The sequence below is a fragment of the Symphodus melops genome (genome assembly GCF_947650265.1).
Source record: "Symphodus melops genome assembly, chromosome: 21".
NCBI lineage: Eukaryota > Metazoa > Chordata > Actinopteri > Labriformes > Labridae > Symphodus > Symphodus melops.
The window spans coordinates 15,240,509-15,253,520 of NC_136711.1; the positions used below are offsets into that span (position 1 = coordinate 15,240,509).

Sequence of the window (13,012 nt, forward strand, 5' to 3'; positions counted from 1 at the left end):
TCAGAATCAGGCAGGCTCTAACACACTGGATCCGACTACCCACTCCTACATTGTCGGGCCTCATCAGACTGATGGCTGCGAGCACAGATGCTGCTGTGGCTGTAAGAGATCACACGCACCTTTTTCTCTTCCGTTTCATCTGTCGTCACGCCACTACCTGTTCAGGGGGCTACAGGGGCGGGTGTTAAAAATGTGGCACAGCGCACTTAATATAAATCTGAAGTGAAGGCACCACCTTGAGATGGACGTCTGCAGACTCTCCAGAACGAACTTGACTTTGATTTGAAAGTAGCTCTGTCCTGAAAGTGACCTTTTTTTTTTTTTTTCCACCATCACATTTCAGAGTTCTCAGCTCTCCCTGGGAAGCCATTAATACGTTTCTTCTCATCTGGGTGGCATGCAAACAGTGTTTTTCCCTCCACTGGTTCTTCTGAAGCCGGCCCAGCAATTATTCACCGGCGAGGCTGCAGGCAGCAAACCAATGAGGGGATTTATGCAGATAGAATGCGCGAGATACCTCCATGAATCACCACTCCCCGCACGTAAATTTGAGCTTTTTGATCCGCTGTGATGATATGTGGCCCTATCAGAAGGCCCGGTTACAGGACGAAGTCATAACTCTCCTGCTTGTTTATTCAGCACTGCCCCTCAGCAGCCCCCCACCCACCCCCACCCCCCAATGCAATCACAAATGGTTGTAAGCCATTATCAGATGCAACATTGAGAGCAAATACAAGTGGTTATTCACACAGGACCAGTTGGTTTTATCTGGATAAGACTGATCCAGACTTCCCATTACAGCTCTACATGTGACTTCACACTACATGGGTTGTCCGAAGGCTGGCCCAGAATGCACACACAGTGGAAGATCCTAACGACTGTTTTGTTTAGATTGATTGATAGTTTATTTTTTATTTTGTTATTTTGTTTCGGTATTAAAAAAAAAAAGGATTGTTTGGCCAATTTCTATGATTCATTACATTCTGTCCCTGTGTTCTATTTTAACCCGAAGCCATCTGCTTGGATGAGGAACATTTTTCTGAAGGGGGGAAAATCACCTTTTTCTAAACCCCGCTCAGAAACTAGAGCCACACACAAATGTGGGTTTTTATCTGATTTTGTAATCCTTTATTTCTTTAGAAAAACTCAACTTCATGATTGGATTTGACAGTCCAGTACATTTCCTTGTTTGCTTCTGAACAAGTGGACATAGAGTCGAGGCACATGATATCCTGATACAGACCTGGTTGTTTGAATATTAATGATACGCTCATTAAAAAGTGAGATTATAGGATATATCTCTTAAAATAGGAGTTGAGCTTGGATAGCGCACTGAAGGTCACACAGACCCGTTCACACACTGATGGTAAAGGTGGCTAAATAAAGTATCCATTAGTGTTTACTAATCCCATTCGAACACATTCGCACGTTACCAACAAGGCAGCGGGAGCAAACTTGAGGTTGAGGGTCCTGCGCAATGACACGTCATACATGTGGCTGAAGGAGCTGGGGAATTGAACCCCAGACCCTCCATTTGAGAGACGACTGACTCGACCGACTCGAGCCACAGCCGGCCCACTGAGCCACAGCCGGCCCACGTGCTAATGCGTGATTTAATCCACTTTCAGGTGCTGGATATCTCATCCCGTAATTAATGATACCTCTCCATTTCCCTTCGACTTGCTCTTTTCCTGGCACCAATTAATTCACAGCCGTGTAAATGTCTCTCACACCGGGGTTCGTGTGTGTGTGGGCCTCATTTAAGGGAGGAAAGTAAACAAAGCAGACACAAATACAGTCACAGCATTTATACAGCCATCACAGGGGAACGCTAGTTTTCTTGTGCAAACTCAGAAGCTGACTCAGGGCCTGCAGTGCTGAGATTTACTTCTGGGATTTTCTTTTTTATTTGTCTGCAAGTTTGCAAATGACTTGGTTGGTAAAGTCTGCCGTGCAGCAGGGTTTAGTGCATCAGAACAGCCACCCTGTCGCCTGTGAGTGTCCTACAGACGCACACAATGCTTGGTGTAATAAAAAGTCCAAACGTGCGCTTGTTCTAAACCCAGGGAGTGTCACACGTGATCAAATCCTAACACGGTTCTTCTTGTCTTCCCCTCACAGCCAAAGACAAATCAGAGAAGATATTCGCCCTCTCCTTCGTGAAGCTGATGCGATACGACGGGACGACCCTTCGAGATGGCGAGCATGATCTCATCGTGTACAAGGTAAACGTGAAATATCCCCGCACGCGGTCCAAAGCCACAGCCGGTTTGTTTGTTGCTGCTGGCGCGCCCACGCTCTTATTTGCATGGGCACACAGGAGACGAGGTGAAAAATTAGCCTGTCTTATTAGTAGCTGCCATAATTACAGCTTCACTGCCTTCTATAGGCAATTGTGTAGTTGGCAAGCATCAACCCCCTCAGTGAAATGAAATTACTTTCCAATTAAAACCCTCCGTATAATGATACCTTTGTGTGACGGTTCTCATTTATGTTAATTAAAAAGTTAATGTGGGAAAATTTCCTCCAGTTACAGTTTTTCTTTCACTTCTTTTTCTTTTTTTTTCTTTTTTTTGCATTATCCTTGTCAGTCAAGTTTGGCAAAGTGAAAGCTCTCGCAGCAAACAACTGGCAGAAAAACATAATTGCAAAAAGTGCTTCAGTGATTTTACACGTTATACAAAGAAAGGAAGAAAAAAAAAATCACCTATAGATGGAAACACTTAATCAAAACATAAACTGCAGATATGGATTTCAATTATTCTGCTGAAGGTCTTGAGCTCCCTGAACGGCTCTAAATTGTAAAAACCTTCTGTTTTATCCTGCAAAACAAAACAAAAAAAACAGGCAGAAGTGAAGAAGCTGGAGGACTCGTCTCTGTACCTGAACCTTCCTGCCACCAAGCTGGAGCTGGAGGAGAAGGGCTACTCGGCCACTGGGAAAAGCACGCAGAACCTGGGCAACTGCACCATCAGCAAAGACTCCTTCCAGATCGCCACCCTGGTGTGCTCCACCAAGCTCACACAGAACGGTAACTGAGGCTTTTCGTCCCTTCACGTTCTCCCATAGTGACCTCTTTTTGCTTCTCTCATTGCCCCTTTCTTAAAAACGGGGATCGGGCTTTTTTTTTTTTTTTTTTAAGGGGTTGCGTGGAAAAATCTTTTCAAACCTACACAGGAAAAAGGACGCTCTTATTACCAACAGTTCACACACATGCAGTAGAGAGGACTTCCTCATTTCTCCTGCCTCCTAGGACTTATCCCCGCCATGTTTGCTCTTAGGGATATTTTTGAATCATCAAACTATACTTGCACACATACAGCACAAGATCAGCTATGAGATTAGATGTAGCACTTTGCCAACAGGGGGCACTATAATTGACCTCACAGGAGATAGAGTAGCAGTAGTAGTAGCCCATGGGTTTTTGAAACAGCCTCTTTTTTTTTTTTTTTTGCCTCTTATTGAAAGACAGACTGTCTGTGGATGTTAACTGTTGATCACTTAAAGCAGGATTTTGGGGATGTTTGACTCCATCCTCCTGGTCCTTACACACATCTACACATTTGTCATTTGTTCCCAGCTTTACCATTTTTCCTTCATCCTTTTATCTTTGTGACCTTTGAGCATTTCCTCTCCAGCCCTGCCAGTAATCGTCAGTGAGTAGATTCTGTCCGTCTTTGCAAAGAGTACGTCGGCTCTGCTCTTTGAAAGCCGTCAGTCTGCTGTAATTTAACACGCTGCCCGTGAGCTAAATAAATCCAGATCCCTTGGTGCCCTTTTGGCTCAAAGTTTTAGGAGTAGACCTTTTGGTTTTTCCTCAACAGACATCATTACAAACCCTCTCGGTCACGGTGATGTATCCACTCGGTCTGTAACATAGCTGTTGTGTGAAAAGCGTGCCAGCTGCACGTTTTCGGTCAAACGCTCCTGGCTCTGATTTCACAGTCACTCTAAAAGAGAACCGTCTTTAACGTCTGCTTCACTTGCCCTGGCGCTTGATGTGTTGTGCTATTTTTTTTTGTTTGTTTGTATGCACGACTGAGTCACTATTTTTAATAAGAGCCAGAATGAAAGCTTCCTCATTTCTCTCCGTGTTTTTTTTTTTTTTGAAAGCAGCGTGAGAATGAAGAAGCGACACATTGACTGCAGGCTTGCTCTGACAGGAATTGAAATTAACTGTTTCACTGGCCCAAAGCAGCACCTCGCATGAATAAAGAGTGCATCATGTCCTTATGTTTTTATTCACGATCACACACACACACACACACACACACACACACACACACACACACACACACACACACACACACACACACACACACAAAGAAATGAATTAGCCATGCAAGGGCAGAGGGAAAGGAAATGCTTTGGATGTCCTGTTAGTGTTGATGCAAATGGATGATGTGTGGTCCAGCACTTCAGAGCGCTCACTATAAAAATCCTTTCTGTGAATGAAACGAATCTGGTCCTACCTTTAATCATTCACTAATATGAATATAATCCTGTAGAAACTTGAATTTCTCCAAAACCAGTAATACTGAAAATATAAACACCTTTTTGTCTACTGAATTAAAACAGTAACTTTACTCCATTGAAACTTTATATAGATAAGGGAAGTTAAAAAAAAAAAACAGCCCATGGGGTTGACATTTTCCACCTCAGGTAAGTTGAATTCATGTTTTTCTTTTTAACTCGCAGACAGGAATGGAGGAGTTTCAAAACTTGCCATACGATTGCAGTTGTGAACCGTCTCAGTACGTCTCGGTGCTATTTAAAAAAAGGTGCAGCATGGTTGGGATCTTAATTTGCTGACATTTTGAAAAACAGGATTTCACCTGACAGAAACTTTTCAGAAGATCAAAAGCTGTCTGTCTGTGTGGATCTTCAGAAGAAATCTTTTCTCTACCTGCCGTCGTACTAATGCAGAAGCCTCACATGACCCGGTGGGGATTTTTTTTTTGCAGTAGAAGTAGAAGACCCTTCCACTCTCCTCTCCTAGAGAAGTTTGATCTCTTTATCCTGAACACTAATGTTTACAAAGCATCACAATGAGGTCACTGTGGCTCCCATGTCAGGAGAAGGGGAACCTCAGTGTCACAAGCAGAACCAGCTGCACCTGAACAGCATCTCACCTACGAGGAAAAAATCAATCCCAGCCGTTCTCTCTATTTTTCCTCATTGCTTTCCCTTTTTCCTCTACGTGGAAGAGACTGTGTCTTCAGCCACGAGTCAGTCCTACAGAGCCGCTCCTCTGCTGATTTTTACCTGGCACTTTGTGGTGGTAATTTGCAAGGCACCAATAGGTGCTCAGGGATCCAGACTTGCCTTGTCACTGCACCTTGAGTTTGATTAAACAGAGAGGAAGGTGTGTGTGTGTGTGTGTGTGTGTGTGTGTGGGGGGGGGGGGGGTGTATGTGTGTCCTCTGGGATATATCATCCCACGCCACAGCTCCAGGAAAAGGTTTGAGTTCTTTTAATAAAGCAACTCAGAGTGGATCCATCTCTGACTGTGCCGGAGCCGAGCCTCTCTGTTTTTATTAAAACCTAAGAGTTCTTTCAAGCTCTGACCCAAACAGCTCACTCACTCACTCACTCCACTCCATGGTCAATTTCTTGCCCAACGTTGAACACTTCTTTTCTATTTTCTTAATATGCTAGTCTAGATTCCACGACTCCCCTTGGCCTTTCAATTGTAATTTTGAAGGCAAACGGTGTATAAACCATTACTCAAGAGCAAATATCTATGTGCTCGCTTCAATTAAAAAAAAAGATATTAAGATATCTTAATTTTAGTGAACCTTGTTTTTCATGTTCAGAAAGTCAGACAGATCAATGATTAATGGACTGAATATTTCTTGCACTGTTAATCAAAGCCAAAAAGCCAAATAATAAACCTCAGAAGATTGTAATTTTAACAGTCCTTCGTTGAATTTGAAGGTTTCTTGCTCCTCAATTTCAATTTACTTTGTTTTTGCCAATACAGATTTGAATACCTTTATTCAATGAATGCAGAGTAATCCTCTATCTATATAACCTTTTTTAAGTTTACTTTTAAATGTATACCTCGACTCTTGATGTTAGAGGATTGATATTATTGACGCATGACATGGGGTTGCACTCTATCATGAACGACATCTGATCAGAAAGCAGCGGCAGCTCAGCTAGCAGCCCCTTTTGAACAGTTTTCTTGGTCCTCCGTCAATTCATATTCATTGCAGCCACATTGGTTGCCCACAAACCATCTCTCGTAAGCGAAGGTGGAGAAAAAAAAGCCTCACTTGAACGCACCTTGCAACAGATTGCTTGCTTCACACATATCCTTGATCCCCACATCTGAGATGAAACACTCGCTTTAATTAAGCTGGATTTATGCATGCAGTCTCCCTGTGCAAGGAACCGCTGTGAAGTGGCTGCTGGCTCGTCCCTGGGTATTTGCTATGTGCTTCTCTAAACGGAGGCTGCAGGAGAAGCAAAGATCTAATGACAGCCGAGCCAGGGAGAGGAGCCGGCCGAGTGAAAGATGTATGAGCAGCATCCTGTTCCAACCTTGGCGAGAAGGATAAAAATATTTAATGAAAAATGTGATGCTGCTGTTACATCACTGTGTTAAAGGGCCTACATTTTTAAAACACTTGAGCAAATACAAGGTTGTTACTATGCAGACACAAAATGCTTCTTTTTTTTTTGTAATGTTTACAAATGTTAAATTGTTAAGTAGAGTTATTTGCAATTAGAGGTGCTATGACATCAAATAAATGTAAGCTTCATTCATATTACCATTCTTTCCATATTTCAGTTTCTTAGCTTTCAAATGTGCCTGCACAGATATCTATTAATCATTACACTGTGGCCATTTCACCTTGAAAACACAATTAGTCCGGAAATCTCAAATGCCTTTTTTTGCTGTACTAAAATATGTTCGTGAATTTGACCCTGATCCAGGTTGTTGGTCTTTTTGGCAGGGTATTTCCAATGCTTTTATACTGTTAACAAACCATGAGAAATGTATCCAAATCTCTTATTTCCAAATGAAACCAAAATATTTTGATGGATGGATGGATGGATGTATTGATAGAAATCTGAACTGGATTTTCCCTGTCCCAGGAACCTTTTTTTTTTTTTTGTCCCAGGAACCTTCAGTTCGTACCAGGAATCGTTTTTTAGTACGAGGAACCTTCTGTTAGTACCAGGAACCTTTTTTGTTGTCCCAGGAACCTTTTTGTAGTCCCAGGAACCTTTTTCGTAGTCCCTGGAACAACCCAGAACACAGCTCTAAGACACTATTACGCTGTTTGAGCTTCTCACTGTTAACAGATGTGAAGAAGAAAATGACTGCCATGTAAATAACATAAAATCTGGAGCAGGTGCTAATTATTGATGAGCACACAGTCATTTTGTAACTGATGCCAGACCAGCCCTCCTGTTTGCCTCACTGTCCCACGTGATCCATAAAGTGTGGTCTCTTAACAGCACCCAACATATGTGACATTGATCCATCCAAAAAGTAACCAGTATTATGTAATAAATCATGACTTGCAGCCTTTGACTAAAACAAAGTTTTGTATTGCACTGATGTCATACTGAGAGAAAGAAAAGTAATGTTCAAGTTGATGCAGCAGACACAGAGTTTTGTTATTTCTAAGCTCAACACAAGAACACGCTGATGTAACCTCTGAGTTATTTTAATAAGACTTGACAAATCTTCAGGAGTAAACTAATCCTGATGTTAACAGTTGTTGAGCTTTGCCTCAGATACAGACTGAAGTCTGTCCAGCTCACATCCTTCAAAAACAAACAAATGTATTTTGTCCTTAATAAAAGTCTGACTTATGTGCAGAGGTCTACTTAAGCATGTATATAATACCTTATAAATAGACATGGGGGGGTTAAGCTCCCACATTTGATGTAATAAGCTAGTGCTCCCATGAGTGTGATTAATTATACACTGATTCATCACCCTGAGCCTGGATTCAGGTTTCATGATTAAAGTAAGACATCTAATAGAGTGACTAATGCTGTATTATTAATGTATACAAACTGAGGTGTGTGTGGGTGTCCTTCAAAAAAGAAAAGTCTGACGCGATCAATTATTTTATTCAAACATTTCTCACTGCCTCTCTGTTATTTAAATTGTCTGCCATTTGCATGCTTTACTTCCATCTGTACTTTGTGGCGATGTTTCCATTCCTTTTTTTTTTTTTTTTTCAGTTGATCTCCTCGGTCTGCTGAAGTGGCGCTCCAACACCAGCCTGCTGCAGCAGAACCTCCGTCAGCTGATGAAGGTGGAAGGCGGCGAAGTTGTCAAGGTCAGAGAGTTATTGATGCTGAGACACAATGTTTTGGTGCATTGAAGGCTAGAAGAAAAAAGCAATCCTATTCAACAACACACTCATAAAATAAAACCATGGTTATAGCTCCTGTATGATAAAGCTACTGTAAGCATTTTCTTACCTTGTTATGTAACTGACCGTGGTTTTTATACAGGACTTTAGACACTGTTTTCGGTGGACATTTTCGAAAATCAGGAGAGAGAGGGAAAGGATGCAGGTCGGACTGAACCTGGTCCACCTGCATGGAAGATGATAGCCTCCATATATGAGGCATGAGCTAAAAGCTAAGCTAACAGCTAGGTTATAAGCAGCCCATGCTTTTAACTGCTACCACAGGGTATGTGGAGTTGCACTGCAAAAACAGAAGGAATTGTTTGAAGCATAGTCAGAGTTAGTCATACGCTTCACTGTTAGGAAATCTTATCAAGCTATTTTTTTTGTTCTCTCCAGAAAACAACTTACAGTAACACAGGACAAGATCAGAAAAAAGATACTTGATCTAAGGGCAGCAAAATTGAGGGAAACCTAAAGCATAGTTAAAGTGTTTTACAGGCTGTCTCTTACAACAGAGAGAGAGAGAGTATCCAACAAGAAGCAGCACACACTGCATTCAGACATGGGAGGAGATGACCTGCTGTCAGAAGCATTACACCGGCCCTTTAAGGTCCCAGCATGGGGCAGATAAATAAATCACTCCAGAGAAAGTTTAGAATGTTGTGATTGGGGGGGGGATCAGGCAGATTGTAATGGATCTGAAGAAGTCCTCCACCCTGACAGGTTTGATCATTCTTGATAGATCTGTAACACACAGCTTGGCTGCTTCATTAAACCACAGGGGGATCAGGGGGGTGGGGTGTTATTATATACACAACATTAGCTTTAAAAGCGCTCCCAGGCTGTCACTGTTTAATTTGACAACATCTACCTCTATGCATTTAAAAGACAATCAATCAATGAGGAGTGTGGAATCTGTGCTTTAGAGGTGTTTGGGACAAAATAAAAAGGCTCCTTTTTTTTTTTTTTTTTTTTTTTCCTGAGAGAAGAGACTTCTCCTCCCACGTCTTTTCCACCCTGTCTCAGATTGAATTGTGCTTTAAACCCCCGTATCTTGATCCGTTTGTTTTTCCCCGTCTCTACATGATGAATCTCATCCATCCTGAGATGACAGACCAAGCACAGGCTACGAAGCGATATCTCTGTTTCCGTCACTTTTACATCTGTCGTTTTTTCCCCCCCTCTTTTCTTTTTTTTCTCTCATCTCTTTGCGTCAGAAATCAGTCCGGGTAAATGGAGCATGTTTCCCCGGAGAGGGAGCTTGTGTATAGTTAAGAGTTTTTCTTGATGTACTGCTGACAGGGAAATTATTGCTGTCTTCACACGACTATATTGGTCCTGTTAACAGCACTAAAGGCTTTGTAATGGGCAGAACTGTCAGAGCAGCAGTTCACTTGTCATGGAACTGCATCGCACAGGTATTGTGGGTTCAGACTCAACATGTTTGCCGTCATGATATCAGGGACAGTGGTGAAGAGTTTAAAGTCCTGATCAATGGTGAAAAACTATGAATATCAATCAGCAGTCTGATCTGCTTTATCGGGATGAATGTGTTAACTAAATACTGTTACAGTATAACATCGTACTAAGAGTCTTTCTTGGTTTGAATGTTAGCACATGTATTTATTTCCTCATTCATCTCATTTTTTTCTTTTTCTTTTGTTGGGATTGGTTACTCTTGGCATGATGAATCACTTCCTCATGTGCCCCAGTTCTGTTTCAAGTCGCTACATTATCAAAGCAGTTTTGCAGAATCATGCAGAAAGATCAACGGGTTCTAAATCCATGTTGTTGTTTTTTTTTTTTTTTTTGCGATCGCTATGTCATATAGTCGCCGTTACACGCTTGTGCTTCTGTCATTCTAGTTCCTCCAAGACACTCTGGATGCTCTCTTCAACATCATGATGGAGAACTCTGACAGTGACACCTTTGATACGCTGGTGTTTGACGCCTTGGTAAGAAAAGAAGAGGAGGATGTTGGGAAGTGCGGCGTACACACGAGGAGAGAGAGAGAGAGAGAAGTGTCACGACTCGGATGCAAATGTTTATTTATTTATGTAATGTTCTCAAACGCTTTCCCCAGGTATACGCTCACAGCTCAAGGCTTGACAACCCCGTTCTCTCGAGTACGAGTTTTACACCATCAACAATGTGTTTCTCACACATAGACGAAACCGAGGCAGGCCACCAGCTATACATGCTGACCATTTAAAAAAGGAAGAAGTAACCATACAGATACATATAACCATGTATGATTGCTGTTAGAGAGAGAGATTGTCCGCTGGTTTTCCCCCCTGTAAAGTCTCATGTCAACACTGAAGATTCTAATGCCATTAAAGTAAAATTACTGCAGATTTTAATTAGTACTTTTAGTTTTTAGACGATCTTTGCAAAATCCTACATGGTCAACAGATAAGAAGCCTCCGCACATGCAGATAAGTGCAAAGTGTTGAACTCAATTCTGCACTTCCTTAAACACACCTTTATGGATCTTCACATAAAAATTAAAGTATATAAATAATATGTCTTTGGTTTCAAAACAACTGTGATTTCATATCTGCTACTATTTAGTTCAGCAGTTTGTATTTGAATATTAAAAGCTCAGTTCCTTTTCCCATTTGTTGTTTCCTCCAAGCTGTGTTACCGTGCAAAGAAGACCGACTGTGACGCTGTCTAAATACTGTTGTGTTTACTTGGCAAACTCTTCCCCGCTGTTTTGTAAACAAGCACTGGGCTAATCATCTTTGCGTGGAGGTTTACACACTGCGTCTTATGTCAGACAAACGCTGCATTAATCTGCATGTATTTGTAACACTAGGAAAGCCTTTTCACAAGTTTCAAGTTGTCAGTCAGATATTAGAAGTTCCTGTTCTTGCAGTAGAAATAGACAAAAAGAAAAAAAAAGAAAAGATCTTGCTTTGATTATTATTATTTTTTTTTACTCCACCATTCACGTATTTATTGCAAACAAGTTGACAGAGTATTCAGCCCAAATTGTGTCTTGCAAGCCGTTGCCTAACAACATAAGATTCATCTCCAGAGCTCTGTTTTCTCCCTCTGCAAAGGAGGTAGAAATTGTGTTGTCAGCTGTCCTAGATTATCTGCGGGCTAAAGAATTGAGAGAAAATGGCTTTGTGCTCAAATGCAATCTTGGTTAATTTCCCAATCTATTTCGCCATATTGAGTTAGACAGGCAGTTTTTTTTTTTTTTTTTTGTCCTGCGCCCCACATTGAGCCACGCGGTTTACATTTTAATGAATATGTCTTTGTCCTCTGACAGGTCTTCATAATTGGACTCATCGCAGACAGGAAGTTCCAGCACTTTAACCCCGTTCTGGAAACCTACATACGGAAGCATTTCAGCGCCACACTGGCGTACACGTGAGTTAGTTACCCTCCGTGAGAAAACACCAAAGACATTTCCCAACCAAATAACGCTCTTTATTGAAACCATGGTCTTTGTGTGATTGTATTTGCAGGAAGCTCACCACCGTGCTGAAGAACTACGTGGACAATGCTGAGAAGCTGACGGAGCAGCTGCTGAAGGCCATGAAGGCGCTGGAGTACATCTTCAAGTTTATTGTCCGCTCCAGAGTCCTCTTTAACCAGTACGCTCTAACTACTGTACCTCTCAATATTAACGTTACATCCTGGGTGTGCTGAAGAGTTGTCTGACATACCACTACATGTGACCACACGACTGAGACTGTAGACAAAGAAAGTGGACGTAGACTGTTCAAAAGCGACTTGTAAACTTGAACCTGTGGGTGTTCCCTGGTAAATGACGCCATCATTAACGCGTTAGCCTTCTTCATCCGTTGTGTGACGTCGCTGTTTTTTTAAGTTCTGTGGTTCACCTCTTCCGTCTGCAGGTAAGTCCTGTAAGGTCCAACTTTCAGTGGGAAAGAAATGTTCTTTATCTTGGCAATTGGCCGCCTTCATTTTTCCGGCTCAACAGGCTGATAGCTAATAGCTCAGAACTCCTCAGCTAAGTGACTGTCGATGCGACGTCGCTGTGATTGGTTAGTCCCGGGTGTTGCCAGGCACGTCCCCTTTTTTTATGAAGCGCTGATAGACCTATGCTGTGCTTTTGTTTTGGAGGAAGTGGGCGGATCTGCCTAGTTCATTAATTGAAGGTGCTTATATTGTTGTTGGGTTGAGCTACTGAAAATCCAACCAGAGGAACATGCTAGCATGTTCTGCTATATACTGTTTATAATCTACACAATCAACAGCATAGAAAAGTATTCAATCTTTGTGTTTAATGCCAAACAGAACGTTGAGCTTGTGCACGGTTATTACTACTGGAGCTGATACAGTCGGTCTGCGTGTTTTAATTACCCAACCACCATCAGCGTCTAAAAGAGAGTAACGATGCTGAGATCGAATCAACACATACTGCACGTAAAACATGTAGGCATACACCGTGGTCTCCATGGGTATTTCTTTTTTTGAGGTACAGTCTCATCCGTGGAAGTATTTCGAGTAGTCTGCGAGGATGTTAAATGTTGAAATGTTAATGTTGTAGATCCACAGAATGAAGCTGTGGGCGACAGAGGGGCTGATGTATGATCCTTGTTCTAATTGAGTGTGCAGAGTTTGATTGGTTTTTCTATCTCGTGTCTGGA

General features: G+C 41.9%; 1 protein-coding gene across 2 annotated transcripts in view; it reads left to right on the forward strand.

Moving 5' to 3' along the window:
- The window catches only part of dock1 (dedicator of cytokinesis 1), a 179,904-nt gene that overhangs the window by 42,324 nt on the left and 124,568 nt on the right, over positions 1 to 13,012 (forward strand). For both annotated transcript variants that reach the window (XM_079334262.1, XM_079334263.1), the window contains exons 17-22: positions 2,122 to 2,225; positions 2,848 to 3,031; positions 8,209 to 8,306; positions 10,250 to 10,339; positions 11,665 to 11,765; positions 11,864 to 11,992. In XM_079334262.1, the coding sequence (XP_079190388.1) occupies positions 2,122 to 2,225; positions 2,848 to 3,031; positions 8,209 to 8,306; positions 10,250 to 10,339; positions 11,665 to 11,765; positions 11,864 to 11,992 (706 nt within the window). The remainder of the gene's footprint in view (positions 1 to 2,121; positions 2,226 to 2,847; positions 3,032 to 8,208; positions 8,307 to 10,249; positions 10,340 to 11,664; positions 11,766 to 11,863; positions 11,993 to 13,012) is intronic.